General features: G+C 44.0%; 1 protein-coding gene across 11 annotated transcripts in view; it reads right to left on the bottom strand.

The window, feature by feature from the left end:
- LOC105495216 (CUB and Sushi multiple domains 2) overlaps nucleotides 1–26,747 on the bottom strand; it is a 656,530-nt gene that overhangs the window by 23,267 nt on the left and 606,516 nt on the right. For 8 of the 11 annotated variants that reach the window (XM_071096465.1, XM_071096475.1, XM_071096447.1 and 5 more), the window contains 8 exons: nucleotides 23,907–24,080; nucleotides 22,346–22,534; nucleotides 14,330–14,503; nucleotides 10,244–10,426; nucleotides 5,621–5,797; nucleotides 4,081–4,260; nucleotides 3,477–3,650; nucleotides 179–352 (listed from right to left, as the gene is read on the bottom strand). In XM_071096465.1, coding sequence (XP_070952566.1) covers nucleotides 179–352; nucleotides 3,477–3,650; nucleotides 4,081–4,260; nucleotides 5,621–5,797; nucleotides 10,244–10,426; nucleotides 14,330–14,503; nucleotides 22,346–22,534; nucleotides 23,907–24,080 — 1,425 coding nt within the window. The other 3 variants (XM_071096467.1, XM_071096468.1, XM_071096472.1) reach the window with 3 other exon arrangements.

Below are 26,747 nucleotides of genomic sequence, written 5' to 3'. Positions count from 1 at the left end.
CTCCTCGAAGCACACTAGCTCTGGCTATTTTACATCCTGCTGCAGAAGCTCAGAGGAGGAGATGTTCCCTTTTGCAGATGAGACCACTGGAGACACGGAAGGAAAGTGATCATCTCAGGCCCCAAAGAAGGTCCCTCCTCCCCAGCCAGGATGCTCTCTGCCCCAGATGACCTCTCACCTATGCAGCTGGGCTGGGTGCCACTCCACGTCCCATCTGACTGGCAAAACCTGCGTGGAGAACCCACCAGCACCAGAGGGGGATGGCAGGAGAAGGAGACAGATGACCTGTAGGAGAAGCCTCGGTCCTCTCTCCTACCACGGGGTGGGACACCAGGATCCCCGCAGAACACAGCTGAGAAGACGAAGGGAGAAAGGCAGGTCTAAGTTGCTTTCTGGAACCCAATCTTCCAGTCCCACACCCCCACCTTTGCTCTTTGCACTGTTCCCTTCCTGGTTAGGCTTGAACTCTGGGAACCGGGGCAGCCCAGGTAGCTGCTTCCGCCCGCTGCGGTGCTGCGGGTGATGGGGGCTTCCTCTCCCTTCTACATTCAAAGTGCCTGTTAATAATGATCCAAGTAATGGAGTAACATTACAGGAAGTTTATAACATGAAAGGAAAATAAACGACAATCCCACTCTCCAGAACTTTTTTCCATTTTCACGCACGTTCTTTTCTAGTCTTTGTTCAGTTGCATGTAAACTTGTGAGGAGCGGCAAAGCCAAGTCCATGTGATCCGTAAATCTTGTTTCATTCACTTACCATTATCTTGTAAACATTCTCTATGTTTATGACATCATCATCACTTATTGGCTACACAATTAGCAACAAGTGGTTGTGCCATAATAATATCATAACCCTTACATTGGGCATTTTCTATTATACAGTTATATATAACTCTTCTTTCACATGTATTATTTTCTTTTTCGTTTTTTCTTTTCATGTGTATTACTTTCTTAGGAGAATTCTCTAGGAGTGAACTTATTCTTTCTAAACAGTTGAACATGTTCACAGCTCTTGATGTGTAGTGTCAAATGTCCTTCCCTAAAGGGTACACATTTACAGTGCGGTGGATAGTGTACGGGTATACCCATTTCATTCAGGCCATGTTAACATCAGGGAGTGTCACTAAAAATTGACTACCAAAGGCAAAACTCACCATGATATCACTTCAAGCATCGCTTTATGCTATGATGCAAATGTGTGTGTGTGTGTGTGTGTGTGTGTGTGTGTTTGTATGTGTACACAGAGTCATGAGGTACATAATCACATGCAAAATAAAATGAAGCTGGACCGGGGTAGTATATGGGTATACGCATTTCATTCAGGCCATGTTAACATCAGGGAGTGTCACTAAAAATTGACTACCAAAGGCAAAGCTCACCATGATATCACTTCAAGCATCGCTTTATGCTATAATGCAAATGTGTGTGTGTGTGTGTGTGTTTGTATGTGTACATAGAGTCATGAGGTACATAACCACATGCAAAATAAAATGAAGCTGGACCTGCGGCCTCTGCCCTGAAGGTTGGGGAGTCTATGCTGACCAATTAGAAGTCAGTTTAAAAATCGACTGATGGGAAGTTACTGTATCCAGAAGGAGGCAACAGAAAGAACCAGAAACACAAATGGCTGACAAGTGAAGAACAACTGGCGTGGCCTTTCTCATAAGCAACGTGATGCCAATTAAAGTAATGAGCTATCTTTTTAAGCTCCTCAGGCTGGTAAATATTTAAAAATACTGGCACAATCCATTGTTGATGAGGGTGTATCCAGAAACATTCTCATAAACTGCTGTGGGGAATGTAAATTGGGACACTTTCTAGAAGACAGTTTGACAACATATGTCAAGAAGGGAGGCGTGACTGCCCTTGGCCCAGCATTGTCATGCCTAGGGTTTTGCTGCAGGAGTAAAGAAAGGCTTTTTTTTTTTTTTTTTTTTTTTTTTTTTGAGACAGAGTCTCACTCTGTTGCCTAGGCTGGAGTGCAGTGGTACAATTTTGGTTCACTGCAAGCTCCGCCTCCCGGGTTCACACCATTTTCCTGCCTCAGCCTTCTGAGTAGCTGGGACTACAGGCGCCCGCCACCATGCCTGGCTAATTTTTGTATTTTTAGTACAGACAGCGTTTCACCTTGTTAGCTAGGATGGTCTCGATCTCCTGACCTCGTGATTCTCCCGCCTCGGCCTCCCAAAGTGATTACAGGCGTGAGCCACTGGGCCCGGCCAAGAAAAGCAATTTTCAGGAATACATATTGCAGAACTGCTTCTAACATGATTAAGTTGGAGATAATCTAAATTCATCACCAGTACGAAAAGATTAAACAACTTGTATCTACAAGGAAATTCTTTAAAGCCATTAAAAATGATGATTCATAGATCAGTAAATACTGACAAAGAAAGGTAGAAAGGTATTGATGAAAAGGTTTTGGCGGCCTATCAATTAATACAAGTTATGAAACAGTACGTACAGCATGAGCCAATACCAGTTCTCAAAAATGTATACATATCACTATCTATGCAAAAATGCACAGTGATTCACGTGGGACACCATCAAAAGCTGAACTGTGGTTATCATTGGAAAGTGCGAGTTCAGATGACTTTTACTTTCTTTTTTGTATTTTCTAATGGGTAAAATTTTTTTCATGATGACGTCATTCATTGTTAAAAGGCACTTCAGCTATTTCTCCAGAGGAAAAGCAAGGTTGCTGAGTCCAGACTTGACCCTGGTAGTATGTGAAGGTTGGAGAGGGTAACATTACACCGAACATCTGTGTCCAGTTTTGAGCTGCTGGCTCTAATCTCTGCGGAAATTCCCAGATGGAAGCAAATTTTCAGAGGAACCCAAAACAGTATCATGAGTATGTGGATAGCTTTCTGCAGAATTAGATAAATGGCAATTAGAAAAATACATCCTACTGTTTGTCCAAAGCACGGGCATGGAGAAACCTTCCAGAGCCCATTCATGGGGTGTGACAAGAATAAGTGACCCAGAACCTGCTTACTGGGGATCTCGGTAAGGAGTAAGCCCTGGAATAGACTTGGGGCTCCTCAGGATACAACTGGGCTAGGTGGATAAAAAATAAAGCAACTCACCAGAAAAGCACAGGTTTCCCAGAAGTCTTTTCTGTGCAGGCCATTTTTCATGAAAACAGACATGTATCTAGCACTGGGTACCCCCAGATCTTTGAGTACTATTCCATACAGTTAACAACCCTTCAGGTAAAAAACCACCCCCAATATCTCCAGCTTAATTTCCTTCTGTGACTCTAGACAGTGTCTGACACCTGGGCTCAATTAAGGGATCCTCATTTTCTTCCTTTCCACTTCCTTCCCTCTTTGATAGTGTCTTTGATGAGGCTCCTCCCTGGTTTTGGGGAGGGGACTACCGATTCCGGGCCTTCCAGCCACAAAGCTCCAAGGAGGCAAGGGGAAGGAGCTATCGAATAGGATGCACCAAAGGGCCTTGTGAGCAACTTACGGAAACACTGAGGTAGCTCTCCGGTCCAGGACCCATTTCCCTCACAGGTGAGCACCGCGGGCAGGGAGAGCTGGTACCCCTCCAGGCAGGCATAAGCCACACTTGAGCCCCACATGAAGTCAGACCCCACCACCTTCCCATTGGGGATGAGCGGAGGTGGCTTGCACATGAGAGCTGGAGAGAAACCAAAGAAGGCTGAGTTCTGATGCTGTCCTGGGAAACCAGCCCGCATCACCATCATTGATATCACCGACTACCCTGCACCCGCCTGGAGCCTGGGCTAAGCAGGAAGAACCAGAACGGGGCCCTCTTACTGTGGGAGTTCTGATCTTTTTGTACCTTACAATGTCCTCTCTCAAGTGTGACGACCCAGTCCTCTGTTTGCGGGACCCTCCCCTCAATGTTCATGGCCCAGGCCTTATCTTGGTACTTCTGATTCGCTCCTGGCAGATGTTCAGGGGAGAGTTTTCTCACTTTGAACATTCCCTGATAAGATGTTAGGGTTGGCCTCTCACCCCTCTCCCCTCTAGATAGATGCTCAGGGCCTACATCTCACTTTCGTATCTTTTTGACCCTCTGTCCACATCTGCAGCCCCAGACACACCTTTGCAGACAGGCTTGGTTCCATTCCATGTCCGGTCCTTGGTGCAGCTTAGCACAGATACTCTATGTGACTCCATCATATAGCCAGGGACACACTGATATGTCACAGTTTTGTTGTACCTGAAGTCATTGCCCAGTCGAAGGCCATTGGCTGGAATCCCAGGGTCACCACAGTTTATGACTAGGATAAGAGAGATACAGCATTGTTCACTCCCAGCCGGGACCCCACTTCTCCAATACCATCCCTATCACTCCCTGCACGCATCCAAGAATGGAAACTGTCAGATTAGGGATGCCCTGTCTCCTCACAGGATCCCAGTTGGACATTACCCATTGTAAATTTCTTTTTTTTTTAAGTCAGGGTCTCACTCTGTCACCCAGGCTGGAGTGCAGAGGCACAGTCATGGCTCACTGCAGCCTCGAACTCCTGGGCTCATGCAATCCTCCCACCTCAGTCTTCTGAGTAGCTGGGACTACAGGCATGAGCCACCACACCGGCTTGCCCATTTTAAATTTTGTTTGGTCAAATCCCTGGCATTAGCCCTGTTCTTGCCCATACTGTCCTTAGGCACCACTGCAACTTGGGCTATGAAGGTTCACTTTATTCAAAGTGCCCCTTCTAAGAGGAAGTATCCAGAGGGCTCAGTTCCTAAAAGAGGCTGGGGCCCAGGGAAAGGGAGTTTTCTGTTTGAAGAGCCTCAGGTATATTAATGAACCACATAAGACAATTGATTTGTCTGTTGAGGGGTACATCTTATCACCTGCTGTTGTACCTGTGAGGTCTCTGTAGGCCCAACAGCACCTACAGAGGACTCGTAGGGACAACAGCCTGGAAGCAGGGTCTTATGGCCCATGAAAGGGTTATGCCTATGTCATCATATAATTGAGGGTGGGGCTTGGTGAGCTCTGGTCTCAAAACCAAAGTGAACTAGGGCTTTGATGGAGAATCTTGTCACATTTCCTTATCCTATCTCTTCCCTCCATCTGGATCCCACAGTGACTCACTTTTCCTGGAAAAGGTCTGGGACAACCCTTGAGAAAAGCAAGAAATGGGAGCTGTGAGCCTACACTGTGCTCAGGAACCCCTACTGGGTGGGGTCGGGTACAAGGAGAGAACGAAGCAACAAAGATGGTGGATAGCCGCATCTTTGAAGTGAAAAGAGAATCAGGTTGAGTTATGGGGTTTGATCATAAGAGAGAAAAGGGAAAGCCCAAGGAATTGGCTAGAGCCTGAGAAATGGCCAATATACATTCTCTGCCTCTGTGAGCGTCAGCCATCTCATATACAAAATGGGGATAACAGTAGCTACTTCGTGGAGTTATGGTGAAGATCAAATGACATGTGCATATGAAACAAAGTACTTCGCTCAGTGGCTGCCACACAGCATATGCTCAACAGAGGCTATTCATATGATTCTCGTTCAGGCTCACGTCCCACCATCCCAACCATCCTGCACCATCTTCCATGGATAGCCTTCTTCTCTGGCATGCAGGATCTGGGCCACTGTTGGCCATGGAGCCCGTAGGGCCTGGGCTCTCACCAAGGCACTCAGGGTCACTGCCTGTCCAGGTACCATTGACTGAGCAGTGACGGCTGAGCAGGCCTGTGGCGTAGTATCCTTCCCGACACTCATAGACGATAGAGCTGGAGAAAACCAGGCCATCACTGAACACGACTCGGGCATTACTTGGAGTCCCAGGGTTCCCACAAGAGATCACTAGGAAGACAAAAATACACGTTATTCACCAGAACAATGGAGGTTATCATCCAGGGGGACTAAGAACCACCCAGTGGAAGCCACATGCTACCTCAGGACCCCGTGGATAGAAATGCCTTTCATGCTGCTTTTGTATCGAATTATCTCACCCCTAGACAGGAAGGAGAGACCCCTATGAATCTTTCAAATTTTCTCAACAAATTCTAGTTTTTTAAAGAAAAAAGATGATCTATGCTATTATCGTCCTTAAAATTTTGAACACAATTGCTTAATATCACCAAATATCCAATCAGTGCTTGATTTTCCTCAGTTGTCTTTCTCTTTTTTTAACACTTGATTTGTTTGAATCAGGATCAAAATAGGGTCCACACATGACATTTGGTTGACACGTCTCTTAAGACTTTAAACCCAGAGACGATTATTTCTGCTTCTATAATTTATTTGTTACAGAAACCAGAACATCTTTCCTGTAGAACGTCACACTTTCTGGATTTTGCTAACTGCATCAATGAGATATAGTTTAACATATTCCTCTATCCCTTGTAGTTCCTTCCTGTAATCAACTTCCACCTTTTGGCAATGGTATTCATAGGTGGTTTTGGGCCTTTCCTATTGCGTTGGATCAGGAAGCACAGAATATCTGGGTGTTTTCTTGTTCATGATGTTGAGGCTCATCAATGATTTCAGGCCTGCCTGCCTAATGTGGCATTATGAGGTTTCCATTAGTTTTTCACTTAATAGTTTTAGCAGTCATTGACCAGATTCATTATTTCATTAGGGATTGGAAAGTGGTGATATTCTATCATTCTTTCTGCATTAGCTAGAGTTCTTTAAGAAAGAAATTTTCTATCATCAAATATTTGCTTATCCTGAAATACCATTCATATAGGAAGGCAAGATAATGCTTGATTTTTTGTGTGTGGTTTTTATTTTAAATCAAATGTCAGAATAATAAGTTGGTTTCCTAGCAAACTCCAAAGGTGACCAATGTGTTTATTTAAGAATCATTTTGAACTCATGAATCTAAAGATATTTTTTATGTTCCCATCCATTGCCATTATTATTCTTATTGATGCTCAGATTCTCCATCTTTAGCCAATAGGAGCCTCTTCCAGTTGGCTCCCGAGTCCTGTTAACATGACCTCAGTTATCTTTGGTGGAATCCTTGCTGGATTGACAAGATGTTCCGTATTTGTCTTGTATATTTCCTGCATCAGCCTGGAAATTAGTCATTTCTCCAAAGAGTCTAGTTTCTTTTAATGGAGAACGGACCACAATCCAGGCACTAAGATTACTCATTGCCACTGACCTGGTCATTGATTCTAGACTTTTAGAGTTAGAGCTGGGAAAATAACTTCTTAAACTGAAAATACACTGGGATCATGTGGAGGTAGACAGTGGAAAAACAGATAATAGAGACTGGGAAGGGTGAGTCAGGAGGATGAAGAGAAGTGGGTTAAAGGGCATGAAAATGCAGTTAGAAAGAAGAAATAAGTTCAATGCTTGATATCAGAGTAGGGAGACTGTAGTCAAAAATGTATTGTACTTGGGTGATGGATACTCTAAATGCCCTGACTTGACCACTGTGCATTATATGTATGTATATAACAAAATTTCACATGTAACCCATACATTTGAACAAATAAAACATAATTAAAAAGAGAAAATGTATTATGAGTTTATACTGATATTATCAATCCAAATTTAGGATTAAAGTTTTTTCCTTAACTTTTAAATTTTTATATTTTCTTTCTGTTATTCTGAAAATCTTCTTAATGACAATAAATTACTTATAACTTGTGCTTGTTTTATCCATATATATTATGGTATTGCATATACAATAGTTTCAGGATAGTAATATCAATATTATTGTTAACAATATGATTGCCGAAAACAGTTTAAGATTCCTTTGTAGTTTTCTTTGTCCTTAGGATACACACCGCAGTCAAATTCCATTTTTTCAAGTCAGTTGAAATAATTATTGGGGTTGTTAAGTCATCAACTTGATACATAGTTAGGTTCATTTGTTTCCATAAGGATTCTAATATTTAGAGATTGCATGTTTCTAATCTTTGATTTAATTTTCTAAATATGTACAACATTTATGTGGTCCCAAAATAAAATCTACAAAATGATTCCTATACAATTAGCACAACAGATAGGACTTGGCATTCATTCATTCAACAAACATTCGTGCTGCCTAGGTGCCCAGAATACAACAATGACCAGTCTATGTCCCCTGCCCTTGAGGAGCTTATTCTATTCTAAGAAACCTATCTATCAACAGATGAATTAAGGTATGACATATTAAGTGTTATAGTTGAAAAGAAAAAGCACTAAGAAGGAAGCGGCTTATTGGGGCTGGAGATAGGAGTTTGAGTAGAACCTTTAAGGACAGGTAGGAGTTTGTCAAGTCATCAGAGCTGTGTGCATATGTGTATTCTCTCTCTCTTTCATTTAACAAACATTCACTTCTGGGTCCAAACTCATAACCATAACCATCCACTTTCTGTCTCTGAACATTCAGATAACTGACATGGTAATTGACTCCACGCTGGGATCTCAGTGGTATGGATGTGGATGTGGGTCACATTCATATGTGAGAATATACTAAATTCTCCCTTGCATTACACTCTCCCAATGCCACAAACCTCTCTTGCTATGCCTGCAAAATTCTATAGAAACTAACTTTGCAACTAGCACTCGCAGAAAAGGCAGGATTTTGGGGACACAAGTGGGAGAGGGCTCCGACTCCATTGTTTCATTTCCTAGGCAGGAGTCCCCTGGTGGTGACGGGTTAGAGAAAACCTGTCCAACCTGCAACCCACAGGCTGCATGTGGCCCAGGGCGGCTTTGAATACGGCCCAACACAAATTCATATACTTTCTTAAAACATTATGAGACCTTCTTGTGATTTTTTTTCAGCTCATCAGCTATTGTTGGTGTTAGTGTATTTTATGTGTAGCCCTACATAATTCTTCTTCCAGTGGGGCCCAGGGAACCAAAAGATTGGATTCCCCTGGGCTAGCGCATCTTCCCTTGCTCTGCAGGACTACTCCACAATCTCAGTTTCCAGCAGCCTGCTCTCTAACCACTGCCTCTTGTCCCCTCAGCTCCCTCCCTCTGGAATTCGTTTTCTGGTGATTATTTCATCCTATGGCGACCTGTAATCCATTGATCCTACCACTTTCTCACTGCCTTTTACTCCACTCAAACATCTGCTCCCTCCTTACCCAGCTTAAATGCCAAGATCCATCATAATCTCTGCCTCACATTCACCCTCTTTTCCCTTGCTGCTTCTGCCAATGTCTTCGTTGCTTGGCAAATCTCCAGCTCTGTACCCAATGCACTATCTGCTCTGTGCCCACAACTAGGTAGCAAAATGAGCTTGAACAAAAACACGGTCCCATGCTGACTGCTCTCACTTTAAATTAATGATCCTCCACCTTAAGTGAGCGCTCAGTGCTGCCCGGCCATTACACACTTTCCAATTCCATTCCACTCGTATCTTGCTAGATGATTATTTCATATCATCTCCTTCCTCTTCCAGATCTTCTCACTCAACCTTACTCTCAGCTGTTAAACCTGCTTCCTGCCTAGGAGAGTACTATGCAGGCTGTATTTTAGAAAGAGAGAGACAGAGACATTTGGGGACCAGCTGCAAGAGGAGAGAGAGATTTAAAAAATATATTTTTTTCCCCAGAAACTTGGGAATATATAGAAAAATGATAATTTATCCCACTGGCACTACCTCAGGCAACATCACTGAGGGCCTAGATTACTTTGAGAGTTTTCTAAAATTGGATTTGTATATCTTTTGGCACACTGAATATTTGTTTCATGTAGCCTCTTCTCTTAGACTGTAAGCCCCAGGAGAGCAAGATGTGTGTTTCCGTCTGTTCAGACTTGGACATGGTGCCTTCTTGCTGTGTCCTCACATGGCACAAGGGAAAGGGAGCTTTCTAAGGTATTTTCTTTTCTCAATAAGATAACTAATCCCATTCCATGACCTAACAACTTCCCAAGACCCCGCCTGCTAATACTATCACTGGGTGACCAGGTTTCAACCTATGATTTTGGGAGGTCACAAACATCCAGACCATGGCAATGTCCATCTTGGTCACCACTGTGTCCCCAGCACATTCCACAGCACTTGGCATATAGCTGCTGAATGAAACTATATGGGAAATGAAGGATATAGTGAGTCAAATTCAGTCTTTTTTTTATTTCTTCCCTTTTGAGGTGAGGGTGGGAATATGTTTGTCTTTTGATTATACTAATGAATATGCACATGAATTTTCTGTTGCAGTCCCTATCAGCCAGGCTGAGGGTTCAAATGGGGCCATAGTTTCCTCTGTGAGGGCAGGTGCCTGGGAATAAGAGCAGGAGCAGGGGCGAGCTTTGGGACTGGGCAAAGGGGAGAAGCAGAATGGTCACATACATTACCTCCACACTCAGGCTGCGAGCCGCTCCACGAGCCGTTGGTTTGACAGGTGCGCTCTGATGATCCCCGCAGCACGTGGCCAGCTTCACAGCTGAAGCGCATCACACTGCCTGGATCAAAGCTGTCCCCCAAACGGATGCCATGAGCCGGGATCCCAGGGTCACCGCAAACTCCCATGCTAGTTCCTATGGACCAGAACCACACAAACCCCATTGTTTTTCAGGGAAGCAAAGGGAGTAGAGAAGCAGGTGAGAAAGATACTGGGATGTGACTAAGAGGAAGCAGTGGGTCCCATGAATGAGGCCTAGCACAAGTACCTGCACATACTCCTGTCTCCCTGTGCCATGATGGAAGAACACAAAGATCTGAGGCCATGGGTAAGTTCCCGGGAACCACACAGGGAGGGGAAGCAAGAAGGCAGAGGAAAGGCTCTGTGGCCCATGCCAGTCTGGAATTTCAGTGATCCAAACTGGCCACAGGTCCTCCTTCTCCCCTTTCCCTCTTCCCTACAAACACCTGCTGATTCTGTAGTCCCATCTCCTCTCCCGTGACATTGTCTTAGCTTAGACGTTCAACATTCTTTTGCCTGAACTTTTGCAAGAGCCTCCCAACTAATGTCCCCTCCTTGTAAACTCTCCCTCGAATCCATCTTCTACTTTTTCCTCTAATCTTAACAATCACTAACCAGCTGACCTTTTGTTTTTTTCAAAAATTTTTTTCCTGCAGAAACATCTCTACTGGCTCCCCAGTGCCCACAGGATAAAGTCCAAACTCCTTAGCATAGCTTCATTTCTCAACTGCCTAGCTTGAATCTTGATCTTGGGCCTTTATTTATTTATTTATTTATTTATTACTTTTTAAAAAGTTTCATTTTATCTTTAATTGATAAATAATCATTGTATATATTTATGGGGTATGAGGTGATGTTTTCATGCATGTATTGTATATTTCCAAGTAGCTGTAGAAGAGAATTTTAAATGTTCTCACCACAAAGAAATGATAAATATTCAAGGTGATCGATGCTGGGCCTTTCATTGAGGATTCGCTACTCACAAATTATGCAATACAGGTGAGCTCTAGAATAAACATCTCAGACCCTCTTATTTCATTTTTGCTCCACCCCTTTCCTCTTGCTACATTCCTGCATTTCTCTGGCTTCTGGTATTGTGCAAACCCACTCAAGAGACCTCTAAGGACCCAAGGGGTGAAGAAGGGTAGAGAACAAGAGACAAAGCCACAAGATCTACGGTCCCCTGCAGGACCAACACATTCCATGATACAGAAATGTGTAGGAGATGTCCTTAGACCAGACCAGGCCATGGTAAACATGAGGAAAGAGGAGAAAAGTTACGGAATAAATGACAACTGCATGAAAAGATAAAGTTACAACTGTCATGGAATCTATCTCCTCATGTAACCATGTGTGGGCATCAAATGGTAACATCTGAGTGACCACATCTAGTTTGCTGGAGCCAATAAATATTTAAGTCATGTGTATCTCACCACTTGCCATTTATGTCTCTTCCACTTCTCAGCCTTGGGATTATTCCCTTTTCTAGTCTAGACTCAGATTGTAAGACACTACGTAACCACATGTTCTCCATTCTGCTTCCCACCATGGAAGGGGGATTCATTTTCAACCTTCAATGTAAACATTAATAAAAAAGAGCTCATCACATTTGGCTAGGCTTTCTTATCTTTTGAAGATTTCCATGTAATTCACGCAACAGGCAGAACTGGGTTTCCCTGGAAACAATCTTGATGGTGAGCAGCTCTGACCCACACACTGGCTAGCTGACCTCAGCTGAAGCCGGTACTATTGTAAAATAGGCACAAGATGGTTAACTGGTTTGGCTGTGTGTCCCCACTCAAACCACATGTTGAATTGTAATCCCCAAGTTGGGGAAGAGACTTAGTGAAAGGTGATTGGATCATGGGGTGGATTTCCCCCTTGCTGTTCTCGCAATAGTGAGTGAGTTCTCCTGAGATCTGGTTGTTTGAAACTGTGTCGCACTTTGCTCTCTCTCTCTCCTGCCAGCCATGTGAAGATGTGCCTGCTTCCCCTTCTGCCATGATTTTAAGTTTCCTGAGACCTTCTCAGAAGCAGAAGCCTGTACAGCCTGCAGAACCATGAGCTGATTAAACCTCTTTGCAAATTACCCAGTCTCAGGTATGTCTTTTGGTAGTATGAGAACAGACTAATACAATGGTGTTCAGTCCTAGGGGCTTTTTCTGACAGAATGGCCCCCACTACAGTATTGGAGGCTTCTAGTTCAGTGGTAGAAGGGAGTCTGGACAGGATATTGCACCATGGGGGCACAGCAGATAGTTGGCAACTATTTGCCAAAGAGGCAAACAGAATGACAGTGTAGATGTAGGTGGGAAACTTCCTGAAGTAGGTCTCAAACTCCAGGAATCTCTCCATAGCCTTGGTGGCCCAGTGGTGTATGACTCAAGGACTTAGGAGGTTTTGTTGTGCAACAGTTGGGTCCACTGCTTGCACACAATGAGACTAAAAACTCTGACCTGGAATTCATGAATGTGTATTTCATAGGACTGGCAGGACATGTCACTGCAAAAGATGACATCTGTTTCAGAAAGGGAGGAACTATCTCTAGATCTGTGGTATATACCTAATGTTACTTCCTCATCGCCTATTCTTCTCATCCCTCACGTTCTCATCCAAGAGATTTAAGGTTCACTCATTGTCCAGCCTTCGTGTAGATTGAATCCCTTCTAATTCTGTTTTCAGAGAGCTCCAGGAGGCTGGAGAGGCAATGTACATGACCCTTGTCCTCTCATGCTGTATTGCCTATCACTTCCACCAGATGTCCAAACAGAAATAAGCCAGGGTGCAGTTAACAGGCCTTCCTCTAGCCCAGCTAAATGAGTCATCATGGCTTCTATATGGTCCTGCCCAGTTCCTTAATTAGGTGACTAATGAGATTAATAGGGGTGAGAGGCCAAAGTCCTGGGTGGTCATATAGAGTGATGTGTCTGGGATTTCCTGGGCAACCAACAGCCCTTTGAAATAGTGGCTTTGGGACTCTCTTCTTTCTGGAGAGATCTACTGAATATCTCGTTAAATATTCTGGCAGTGACCTAACTTTTGGGAGGCAGGCTTATCTGGGAATGTCAAACTTCAAGAACAGTGGCACATCTTATGGGTAAGGTCCCACATCGAGGAGAAGGCTTGATCCTAGGAGGAGGTCATGATCCTTTCCTCTGAAGGGATCTGGCATGGGAAGGGCTAGGGGTTAATTTCAATGCCAAGGTGGGCCCTCTGAGGAGCATCAACTTCACAAGCAGCTGCCCTCTTGCAGGCAACATGGAATCCCTTCCTAGGGCCAGGCAGGCCCCCCTCAAAGAAGACAAAGCTGCCAGGTGCTAATATTTTAGCTTCGTGGTTTCTGCTATTAGCAGGACAATTCACTTGCAAAATTTTGTTCTGTTATATGACATTACACATTCATTTCTGGTTTGGATACTATGGATATAGGACCTTTGGCAGTTCTCTACATTGCTATTTTGATAGCATCTGTCAGTGTCCTCATTAGCAGTAAAATGAACTTAATAGGAAAAGTCTGGGGACTGGTGTTTCAAGGCAGTAGGGAAGAAGACTGCATCCCACTAGGTAGCCAGGACATAGGACAAGTTGAGGGGCAGTGATAAGAAAGGGAAGGAAGCTGGGGCCTATGAGTCTGAAACAGAGAAGTAAAGAGTACAGGAGTGGGCTTGGACCTGAGTTCATCATAAAGACTTGAACTGTCCCCAGGAACTCATAAAACCAAGTATCTGGACAGGATTCTGGCCATAGGTTGACCTAAAAAGTTGTGCCCTTCCTAGTTTTGCAATCCCTGGGCATGGTCAGAGCTGACTGAGGGGATAAAGCTGGACTCAGCCCACCAGAGGATAAAGCTCCATTGGGACTTTGTCTCGCTGTGCTCTCTACCTGTGAGGGAAGATATAAGGGTTCCGAGGTCTGATTCCCTCACATCCATTAATCACTCTCACACCTTGGGGGCTCGTCCACCTCCCATCAGTCAAGCATTCCATTGGAGCCCTTTCCTCAATGCTATGCACTATACCTGAGCAGTGAGGGAGGGAGCCAGTCCAGTGTCCATCCAGCCCACACATGCGGGTGCTATTTCCCACCAGAGTTCGCTTGCCAGTACAGCTGTACCGCACCACTGCTCCCACAGTATAGCTGTCTCCGGACATCTGGGAGTGAGGCGGGGAGCTTGGATGGCCACAGGACACCACTGTGGGGGAAGAGCAAACATCTCAGTGACTCTGCACAGGGATGGATCACCATCACACAATCCATGCTAGGTTTCTTGAAGCAGGAGGCAGGGAAGAAGAGAAACCCAAGGGTATCTGTTGAAGCAAACTTCCTGCTGACACACCCACCTGGCATTGGCAGACAATGCCCATCCACTTCAGTGGACAGTTTCCATATCTAAGAAATGAGGAATAATACCTGTTCAGCATGTAGCAGATACACAATAACATTAGATTTTTTTTCTTTCTTGTCTCTTGTGCTTACCTCTCCCTATTTCCTCATACTCAAGATATCTCTGGGCAGGAAGGTGGTACACAGAGTATACACAAGACAAAAATGGGAGCTCTGTCACCCTTGGACTGTCTTCATTGGCCCCAGATTCCAGAACAGGAGCCAATTATAGTCCTTTTCCAGCTACATCGTACAATTGCCTCATCAGTTGTCCCCAACCTGTGCCCTACAGTATGCAAGTTCCCTTTACTAAAGTACTGAAGTATAACTGTGAAAACAAGTGACACGATTAGAACACCAGAATTGAGATGTCTAGGCGAGGGCAGGGCAATGCTTTCAACATCACTGGGGTTGGCTTTCCCATTGATTTTGTCACAAGTTGATTCTAAGATTCTCCCGTTTACTCAACACACATTTATTGAGTGCCTGTCATGTGCTAGGCACTCCGCAGGTTTGTGAGAACAAAGTCTTTGCTTATATTCTCATGGAGAAGAGAGATTACAAGTAAGAAAATGAGTAGGTAATTCCAGGGGGTGCTATCAATAAAAGTAAAGCTGTGTCAGGAAAAGGGTGTTCTGGGATGAGATGAAGGTGCTATTTTTGAACAGGGTCATCAGGGAAGATCAAGTGACTTTGAGAAGTGACTTGAATGATGTGAAGAAGCCAGCCATACAAAATCTTGGAGAAGAGTATCATGGGGGATGGAACATCAGGTATAAAGGGCCAGAGGCCAGAGTGAGTTTGCCATGTTTGAGAGACAGCAAGGAAGCCAGGGATGTTGCACTGGAATGAGCCAGGACAGAATGGAAGAAGACAAGGGTGGAGAGGTCACTACAAGCCAGATCATGGCATGAAATTTGGATTTTATTATGAGCATCTTGGGAAGCCACTGGAGTTATATAATCTGATTTACATTTTAACAAGATTATACTGGTTACTGTGTAGAGAAAGGACCAGGTGGTACAAGAAAGAGGGAGCTGTTGCAGTAGTTCAAGGAGAGATGATAATGACTTGGACTAAATCTTGGAGTCTGGTAGGAGATCCCTGTAGACATGGTACCCCGAAAGGACACAGGGCATAGCATGGAGGCAGACCACAACAGGTGACCAAGTGGTAAAACCTGGGTTTCGCCAGTGCTGACCCTGATGATGAATTTTGGTTGGTACTGGGATGATAAGAATAGGTATCTTCACTTCTCAGTGTGGTCTTGATATGGGTCAAACATTGTTCTAAATGCTTATGGTAGATTATCTGCAGACTGCTGCTACTAACAATTCCTTCCATCAAGGAGTAGAGCCTGTTTTCCCTTTCCCCTCCCCTTGAATCAGGCTGGCCTTGTGACTTGCTTTGAATAACAAAACATGGTGGAAGTGATGTTGAGCCAAGTTACATCCTAAGAGGCTTGGCAGCTTCTACCTTCATTGTTTGGAGTACCATGCCACCATGTAAGGAAGTTTGGCAGAGACTACCAAATGACAAGAATTCAAATGAGGGGAGAGACCACGTGGAGAACAATCACAATGCCCCAGCTGACAGCCAGCGCCATGATGTGAGTGAGGCCATCTCGGATCTTCTAGGTCCACCTCAGCCACAACAGCCAATAACATGTGGAGCAGAGATGAGCTGTCTCCACTAAATCCTGCCAGAATTGCCAATCATAAGCAAGAAAATGGCTGTTGCATTAAGTCACTATGATCTGTTACATAGTAAACACATAAAAGATGCTTAATACCATTTGTCATTAGAGAAATGCAAATGTAAACTACAATGAGATAGCACTTCACATCCACTAGGACGGTTATAATAAAAATGGTGAACAATAACAAGCATAGGAAAGAATATGGAGAAATTGTAATCCTCACACACTGCTGGTAGAAATGGAAAATGGTGCAACCACTTTAGAAAACAGTTAGGCAGTTCCTCAAAAAGTTAAACATAGAATTCCTACATGACTTGGCAATTTCCCTCCGACGTATATGCCCAAGAGAATTGACAATACGTGTTCACACAAAAACTTATACACAAATGTTCAAAGCAGCATAATTCATAATAGCTATAAAATGGAAACATAATAGTCCCAAAGTGGAAATGTTCACAATAGTCCCAGTTCATCTATCAATTGTTGAACGGATACACAAGATATGGTATATTTATATCATGAAACAGTATTTGGCCAAAAGGAATAAAGTATCGATGTATGCTAAAACATGGGTGAACTTTGAAAATTTTATGTTAAGTGGAAGTAGCCAGACACAAAAGACACACGTATAATTCCATTTATATGAAATGTCCAGAATCGGTAAATTGAGACAGAAAAGTACATTAGAGGTTGCCAGGAGCTGGGGTGGGGGTGGGCAATAGGGAGTGACTTTTAAGGGCTGCTTGGGAATGATGAAAAGTGTTCTAGAATTAGACAGTGATGATGCTTGTACAACCTTGTGAATACACTAAAATCACTGAATTGTACACATGAAAAGAATGAATTTATGGTGTGTGAATTATATTTCACTAAGAAAAAGAAAGAAAAAATGCAAATGGATTAAATCTTCCACCTGAAAGAAAAGATTGTCAGATAGGATTTAAAAATCACAATTACCTGCTTTTTACATGGAGAGCAGTTAAAAATAAAATGATTTAAAAATCATGCCAATACTAAAAGAAGGAAGCCGGTTATAAGTTACAGGTACACCTAGTTTTTTTTGTTTTTTTTTGTTTTTTTTGAGATGGAGTCTCACTCTGTCTCCCAGGCTGGAGTGCAGTGGCGCAATCTCCGCTCACTGCAAGCTCCGTCACCTCCCGGGTTCATGCCATTCTCCTGCCTCAGCCTCCCGAGAAGCTGGGACTACAGGCGCCCGCCACCACGCCTGGCTAATTTTTTGTATTTTTAGTAGAGACGGGGTTTCACCGTGTTCGCCAGGATGGTCTCGATCTCCTGACCCCGTGATCCGCCTGCCTCGGCCTCCCAAAGTGCTGGGATTACAGGCATGAGCCACCGCGCCTGGCCAGGTACACCTAGTTTTATTGTGCCTTGCTTTAGTGTGCTTTACAGATGTTGTGTTTATTACAAATGAAAGGTTTTTGGTAACCCTGTGTTGAGCAAGCCTAACAGCACCATTTTTCCAATAATACATGCTCACTTCATGTCTCTGCATCACCTTTTGGTAATTCTCACCATATTTCAAAGGTTTTCATTATTGTTACATCTGTTATGGTGATCTGTGATCAGTGATCTTTGATGTCACTATTGCAATTGTTTTGGGGCGCCATGAACCATGCACACATAAAAAGGAGAACTTTATCGATAAATGTTGTGTGTGTTCTGACTGCTACACCGACTGGCCATTCCTTGTCTATCTCCCTCTCCTTGAGTGCCCCTATTCCCTGAGACCCATCAATATCAAAATGAGGCCAATTAATAGCCCTATGATGTCCTATAAGTGTTCAAATGAAATGAAGAGTTGCGTCTCTCACTTTAAATCAAAAGCTAGGAATGATTAAAAGCTTAGTGAGGAAGGCATGTCGAAAGCCGAGACAGCCCTAAAGCTAAGCCTCTTGAGCCAAACCATTAGCCAAATTGTGAATGCAAAGGAAAAGTTCCTGAAGGAAATTAGAAGGGCTGCTCCTGTGAATACATGAATAAGAAAATGAAACAGCCTTATGGCTGATATGGAGAAAGTTTGAGTAAGTCTTTATTGTAGGGGGCTGTCCTGTGCATTGTAGGATGTTTAGCGTTGTCCTTGGCATCCACCTACCATAGAAGGTAGGTAGATCTGGACAGCAGATCAAACCAGCCACAACATTACCTTAGGCCAAAGCCTAATCCAGAGCAAGGCCCTAACCCTCTTCAATTCTATGAAGGCTGAGAGAGTTGAGGAATCTGCAGAAGAAAAGTGCAAAGCAAGCAGAGGCTGGCTGATGAGGTTTAAGGAAAGAGGCCATTTCTATAACATAAAAGTGCAAGGTGAAGCAGCAAGTGCTGATATGGCAGCTATAGTTAGTTACACAGAAGATCTAGCTAAGCTAATTGATGAAGGTGGCTACACTAAACAACAGATTTTAAACGTAGAAAAAATAGCTTTTTTTTTTTTTTTTTTTTGAGACAGAGTCTTGCTCTGTCACCAGGCTGGAGTGCAGTGGCACCATCTCGGCTCACTGAAACCTCCTCTGCCTCCTGGGTTCAAGCAATTTCCCTGCCTCAGCCTCCCAAGTAGCTGGGACTACAGGTGCACGCCACCATGCCTGGCTAATTTTTTTGTATTTTAGTAGAGACAGGGTTTCACCATGTTGGCCGGGATGGTCTGAATCTCCTGATCTCATGATCTATCCGCCTCAGCCTCCCAAAGTGCTGGTGTTACAAGCATGAGCCACTGACAGCCTTCTGTTTGAAGAAGATGCCATCTAGGACTTTCATAGCTAGAGAGAAGTCAATGCCTGGCATCAAAGTTTCAAAAGACTGAATGACTCTCTTGTTAGGGATGACTGCTACTGGTGATTTTAAGTGGAAGCCAATGCTTATTTACCATTCTGAAAATCCTAGGGCCCTTAAGAATTATTCTAAATCTACTCTGCTTGTGCTCTATAAATGGAACAACAAAGCCTAGATGACAGCACATCTGTTTATAGCATGGTTTACTGAACATTTTAAGCCCCCTGTTGAGACCTACTGCTCAGAAAAAAGAGATTCCTTTCAAAATAATACTGTTCATTGACAATGCACCTGGTCACCCAAGAGCTCTGATGGAGAGCTCCTGTACAACAGAACTGGAGATGTACAGGAATTGAATGTTGTTTTCATGCCTGCTAACACAACATCCATTCTGCAGCCCATGGATCAAGAAATAATTTTGACTTTCAAGTCTTATTATGTAAGAAACACATTTCATAAGGCTATAACTTCCATGGATAGTATATTCCTCTGATGGATCTGGGCCAAGTATATTGAAAACTTTCTGGAAAGGATTAACCATTCTAGATGCCATTAAGAAGATTTGTGATTCATGGGAGGAGGTCCAAATATCAACATTAACAGGAGTTTGGAAAAAGCTGATTCCAACTCTCACACATGACTTGGAGGGGTTCAAGACTTCAGTGGAGGAGGTCACTGTAGATGTGGTAAAAGTAGCAAGAGAACTAGAATTAGAAGTGGAGCCTGAAGGTGTGACTGAATTACTGAAATCTCATGATCAAACTCAAACAGATGAGAAGTTGCTTGTTGCAGATGAGCGAAGAAAGTGGTTTCCTAAGAAGAATCAGAAAACTATTTTTGGTGAAAATGCCATGAACATTGTTGAAACAACAACAAAGGATTTAGAACTTCACATGAAGTTAGTTGATGAAGTGGCAGCAGGATTTGAGAAGACTGACTGCAATTTTGAAAGGCGTTATACTGTGTAGATAAAATGCTATCAAACAGCAGCATATGCTACAGAGAAACCTTTCATGAAAGGAAGAGTCAGTCCATGTGGCAGACTTCACTGTTGTCTTATTTCAAGAAATTGCCACAGCCACACCAGCCTTCACCATCCTGATCAGTCAGCAGTCATCAACATCGAGGCAAAGTCCTCCACCAGCAAAGAGTATGACTTGCTGAGGGCTCAGATGATTGTTAGTACTTTTTAGCAATATTTTTCATTAAGGTATGCATATATTTTTGACATGATGCTATTGCACACTTAGACTATACTGGAAAACTAAAAAATTTGTGTGACTCATTTTATTGTGATATTTGCTTTATTGCAGTGATCTGGGACTGAACCTGCAATATCTCCAATGTATGCCTGTATATTAATATATATAACTATTAGTTATATCAACAGCAACATTAAAAGGAGTTTGGAGTAAGCTGATTCCAACCCTCATGCATGACTTTGATGGGTTCAAGACTTCAATGGAGGAGCTCACTCCTCCCCTGAAGCAGCATCAAGAGAACTAGAATTAGAGCAGCAAGAGAAACAGAGTTAGAAGAGGAGCCTGAATATGTGACTGAATTAACTTCAGATAAAACAAGCATTGGGACAAAAAGTTAATATGGATATGGTCACTTTATTATGATAAAAGCTGCATTTTACCAGAAGAAAAAACAATTTGAGCCCACTAGGTGCTCTTAATCTCAGCTGGCACCACTGTACACACATGGTGTCCATTTCTGACCCCAAACAATTTGCTGGTCATAAATGGGATTGGATGGCCAGGCCAGAGTTCTCAAGCAAGGAAACTACAAGCAGTGAGCAGCTATACCAGGCTCCTGTTAGACCTATAGGCATGAGGGCATAAAAAATGCAGTCGCCCAGACTGGAGGGCCTACAAAATGTATATAATCTGCCAAAGGTAGGTGGACTGCTGAATGGCCTTAATTGCATATCCATTACTCCCTCTTGAGTGCATCTTCACCTCTCTGCTTCTTGGAAGATGGGGGAGAGAGAAATCTGTGTGGATTCACCTTTAGGAACCAGAGGGGAGAGCAGGAAACCAAGGGGTTGCCTTCTCATAAGGACGTGTAAGGCCAGGGACCAGATGTCAGGTGATATGGTTTGGCTGTGTCCCCACCCAAACCACATCTTGAATTATAGTTCCCATAATCTCCTCGTGTTGTGGGAGAGACCCGGTGGGAGGTAATTGAATCATGGGGGCAGTTACCTTCATGCTGTTCTCATGATAGTGAGTGAGTTCTCACAAGATCTGATGGTTTTATAAGGGGCTTTTCCCCAACTTTGCCCATTCTTTTTCTCTCCTGCCACCATGTGAAGAAGGACATGTTTGCTTCTCCTTCCACCATGATTGTAAGTTTCCTGGGGCCTCCCCAGCCTGTGGAACTGTGAGTCAATTAAACCTCTTTCCTTTATAAATTACCCAGTCTTGGGCAGTTCTTTATGGCAGTGGGAGAACAGACTAATACATTAGGATTCTGAGCACCTCCCAAACCCCTTTTAAAAAACATGTCCTCATATCTTTTCCTAACAATAATTAATGTGGTCATGGTTTATTGAGTAGCTACTATGTACCAGACACTATCCTGGCACTTTTCATAGATTTTTTTCTTTAATCCTCTAATAACCCTATGGAATAGGTACTGGCATCATTTTTATAGATGAAGAAACTGAGGTTCTGAGAGGTTAGTGAACTTTTCCCCAAACCATACTACTTGTTCAGTAGCAAAGCCAGAATTCCAGTCCAAGTTGGTCTGCCTCCAGATTCTAGGGCCTTTCTGCTTCAGTCCTTTAAAGGGAAGGGGTTCATGTGCTATCTTTCTGTAAGGGCAAGGAAGGGGTAAAGCTGGGAGATGGTGTCCCACTAGGCAGCCAGTTCTGAGAAAAGGGAACTCTGTAAGCTAAAGAGGGTGGTAACTCTAGAGAGGAAAGGGACCAGGCCTCTAGCTAGGAAAGTGAGAACACAAAAATTGGTATGGCAAGTCACCCAACAGGGGCTCAAGAAGGAATCTGAAATCCCAGGAGTAGCCAGAGTGACTGTCACCGTAAGGCAACACATACATGTGCATACACACACACACACACGCGCACATGCACAGAGGGGAGGACTGCTCTTTGACATGGGCCACCCCATCAGTCATTTTGAGCAGGTGACATCTACTTACAGAGACACTGGGGGCGGGGACGGTCCCATGTGCCATCTCCCTGGCAGCTGAGCACTGGGGTGCCCAGGACGTAGAAGCCGTGGTTGCACTGGTAAGACACAGTGGTGCCGAAGCTGAACCTGTGTGGGCCGCTGGCGTGGACCTGACGAACACTGTTTTCTTGGTGTCCAGGATCTGTACAGTTGATGACTGCAATTGAACAGAAGTCCAAACAGGCATGGATTCCCAGTATAGCAAAATATTTAGAGCAAAACTAGGCAATGAAGCAGACCCTTTCTGAAGGGTGAGCTGGTCCTGAGGCTGGTGGACTTCTCCCCTCAGCTTGGTTACCTGGTCAGAAGAGTCATCCTTCCATGTCCAGCTAGACATCACCTCCTTAGAGAACCCTTCCCACTTCTTCCCAGACTGATTACTCCCTTTCTGGTACTCCCTTGCACGAATCGCTATTGCTGACTTTACCAGCCTGTGCTGTGACTTGTTTGAACACATGAGTCCCTTGAGGGCATGAATGTCTAGTCTGCATGTGTCTGATCCTAGCACAATGTGCCTCCCACAGCAAAGCTTGTCAATTGTAAAACTGATGCATTTCAACTGACTTGAACAGGGTTGGGCTCTTTTGAAAATGGTTTTAATCACTTTTATGAGTATTTCAGGGACACATTAATATCCTGAGGGATATATTTGACTTTAAAATCTTAAAAGTGTTTCCAAAGCAGTTTAACTCAAAATCAGGATAAGATTTTAGAATAATGACAATATTATTCATAACCCATGACTATATTTTTCTTTCCAAACATCTTCAAATCCATTATCTTACCTGAGTCTCAAACTCATCATATGAAGTGGGCAGGAAGGTATTTAAAAAAAATCTTTGATAAGCCTTTAAGGATTTTTACTCTTGATGAACCTCTCTGAGGCTTCACTGCCGTCAAAAGCCTCTAAAAATGTTAGAAGCTATTTCCTAAATACTCCAAATGGAGCCAGGACATTCTCTATACTGTCTGCTTTTTGAGTCTTTGGCTTCCTCTCTGTGTATTTTCCCCCAGCCCTCACCCCCTTTATCTCAACTCTTAGGCTCTCTGCTTTTTAATCCTCTACTTTTTCATCAAGAATGGGGATCTCTTAAGTGTGGTTCCAAGGGAGCCACAGCAGCCATTTTGCAACCACACGGAAAGACCAAGATATTGCTCCCGATCTCATGGAGCGGCATAGAAATATAGTACTTCTAGATTTCCTGTTTATGTGAGAAAAATAAACCTCTGTTAAAAAATAATGGGGCTTTATATGATAATGATACATTATTTGTTCAATGAAATGTACAGAAGAAGACCTGAAAGATAAAACGAACTTTTGCTTTCCTTGTATAACCCATGATGATGAAATTTTATGTGGCTCTATCTAAAGGTTGAGAAAGTCCTCATTTATGACCCTTGTCTGCTCCATCTTCCCTATCTGGGTCAGCATGATGCCAGAACAAATTCACCGGCTTCTTTTTCTGAGCTACAGAACCACATATGGCAGAGATGGTGGGGAGTAGAGTGGGAGAGAAAGGGTGACTCACTTCTGCAGGTGGGCAGCATGTCACTCCATTGCCCGCTGGACAGGCATTGGGACCGAGCAGCCCCTTCAGCCATATACCCAGGGTTGCAAACAAACTTGACCACATCATTGAGGTTAAACTGGTTGCCCTGAGTGAGGCCGTTGACAGGGTTGCCTGGGTGTCCACAAGTAATTGCTGCAACCAAAACAGAAGATATGTAAGCCCTCCTACGATTCCACACCCCTCCAAATTTATCCACCTCTCACCTGGCATCTCTTACGCACATCAGTGAAGTTCAGCCCTAAGTCTAACTTCACTCTCTTTTGCTGTAAAACCTTTATAAACTGAAATTGTCAGGGGAACATTCTGTCCTCCTTGAAGATATGTCTGTAGCTTGGACAACCTGAGATCAATCATTCTATGACTTCCCATAGCGTGTTAGGCCTGGACTGTGGTTCTCTGTGGTCTGAGTGGTCAGTGCTATCTTATTTTCCTTGCCTCTGATGCCTTCAGCCCCCCAGATCCATTCTTAATTGCTGAGTATACTGATGGCCAACCGTCAGCTGATTTAGGCCCATCCTCATTCCTGAGGCAACCTTGTAGAACCAGAGTGAATGCTAACCAAGCCTGGTGTAGAGTTCAGTCACCCTGTTAGACCAATGGCCCAGGTAAACTGGGGAAACAGAGCTGCTGTTTGGAGAGAACCCACTACCTCCCATTCCTTCCATGGGAAGGGAGTTCAGTCAGTGCACTTTGATCTGTGCAACTTGGGAAGAATGAGCTGGTATGTTTGACTCAGCATCCCTTCTTCTTCTAGGGACCTAGTTATCTGCAGGGAGCAATGTTCTCGGCTGCTCTCAGCTGTTGAGGAGGCAGGTTATCCCCAACATTGCAGGGCTGCACGCCCCACTGCAGTGTTACCTCTGTGGGGGGATGAATCCATCTCATTCTGGGTTCATATAGCAGCCTCCATATTACTCTCGCATTAAGCTCCATTTTCCAACTTAGCCTTTATTAGTGAGCGAGGTAATATTTGGGCCTCCACCTAACACTCTGTTTTGTTTAACATTTTGCTCAGACATGAGCAGGGAAGAGAAGAGGGATGTGGTATTCGCAGGTCACCACGTTTATCCCCGTATCCCTCAGATTCCCCCTTCCTCCCAGTGGTACAGTTCACTCCACTCGGCTGCACTGGCCTCTTGGAGGTTTCATGAATATACAAAGCAAGTTCCTGCCCCAGGGCCTTTGCACTTGCTGTCTTCTCTGCCTAGGACATTGTTCCTGCAGATATCCCTTAACTCCTGCCCTCCTCTTCTCAGGTCTCTCCTCAAATTAACCATGTCAGTGAGGCCTTCCCTTAGTCCCCAGTGGGCCAGCATGGCCAGTACTTCCAGGTCCCTTGCTCTGCTCAACCTCTCTCCATAGCACTGTCACCAACCAACGCACCATAGCACTTCTGTATTCGTTTATTACTTATCAACCTTCAGCTGAATGCAAACTCCTTGAGGTCAGGGACTTTGTTTTGCTTATTCCTACACCCTTGGTGTATGTACCAGTGCCTGACATTCAGCAGGAGCGTGATAAATATCTGCTGAGTGATTCAGCAAATGAGTAAGCGCATGGATTGATGGATGCTTGGGTTTCTGCTTTGATCCTTAGCCCTTAGATCCATTTTGTCCCTGCCTGGCACCCTGGTCTCCTGGGGTTGAACTCCCGTCTGAGGCTTTTGCCAGGCCTCTCGCTTTGTTCTGGGTTTTAATTTGTGGGAAGATGAGGAACCATAAGGGATGTTCTCTTTGCCCAATACTTAAATCCATGAGGATCCCACCTAAGACCCAAATGGTGATAACTGGTGATGGGGGTGTAAGATGAGGAAGCACCAGTCTTTGCTGTGGCCAGATCTGGTGTTTTCTGGGCTAGTTCTCTTTTGTAAATCTCAGTAGTAGCAACCCTGACTCCAGTGGAGGGAGCCAGGAAGAACAGGGGACAGGCTGTTAGTGGACCACATGGGTTCAAAGCAGCCTGGCATGGTGAGATGAGAATGAGCTATGAAGGCCAGCAGACCAGGATTTCCAGCTCAGCTCTGCCCCTTCCTGACTTTGGGTCTAAGGATAACTCACTTTGAGGCTTGGTTTCTATAGCTGCAAAGTAAGAATTTTGATATGTATTTCACACGGTTGCTTTGAAAATAGATTCGATTCACATAATTATTTGTAATCAAATGTCTGCTGAGTGCCTTTTATGAGCTAGGTACTCTGCTATGGAGTGGAATATACAAAGAAGAACATGAAATGTTCTCTGACCTCAGGAAGCTCATTTCACAGACTTGCAGGTGGGCAGGCAGGGAAGTGGCTGTTAAACCCAGTGGGCTGGTGCTGAGATAGAGCCCAGTGTAGAGGAGTGTCTTTTACCCTCCTTTGGGGAGAGAGTGGGTCAAAGAGGGTCCCACAGGGAGTGGCATGAGGTCTGATCTGGATCTCAGGGGTGAGTAGGGCTTTGCCAGGTCAAGAAGGTTGTGGGAGAGCAGTGATAAGCATCGCAGCATCTGTGAACCCCTGAAATTATATGCAAGGCACTGGGTGTTTGCAGCCAGCTCGGGAGAGGGTCCATTACTTTCACCAGATTTGGAAAAGGTCGTGATGCCTCTTCTCTGAAGGTAGAAATAACTCATATAAAGAGAGAGAAGAGCATTGAGGATTAAACCCTTTGGGAATACCACTTTTTGAAGGGCAGATGTTAAAGAAAAAACCTATAGGAAACCAAGGAGGGATCAAAAAAGTAGTAAAGCAAAAAGCTCTACAGGAGGCGGCACTGTCATAGAGCCAAGAGCCTCAAGAATGGTCAGAGATCCCTGATAGATCA

This window comes from Macaca nemestrina, chromosome 1 (assembly GCF_043159975.1).
Source record: "Macaca nemestrina isolate mMacNem1 chromosome 1, mMacNem.hap1, whole genome shotgun sequence".
In the NCBI taxonomy this organism is placed as follows: Eukaryota; Metazoa; Chordata; class Mammalia; order Primates; family Cercopithecidae; genus Macaca; species Macaca nemestrina.
The sequence above is the reverse complement of the archived record's forward strand: the minus strand, read 5'-3'. Positions and strand labels throughout refer to the sequence as shown.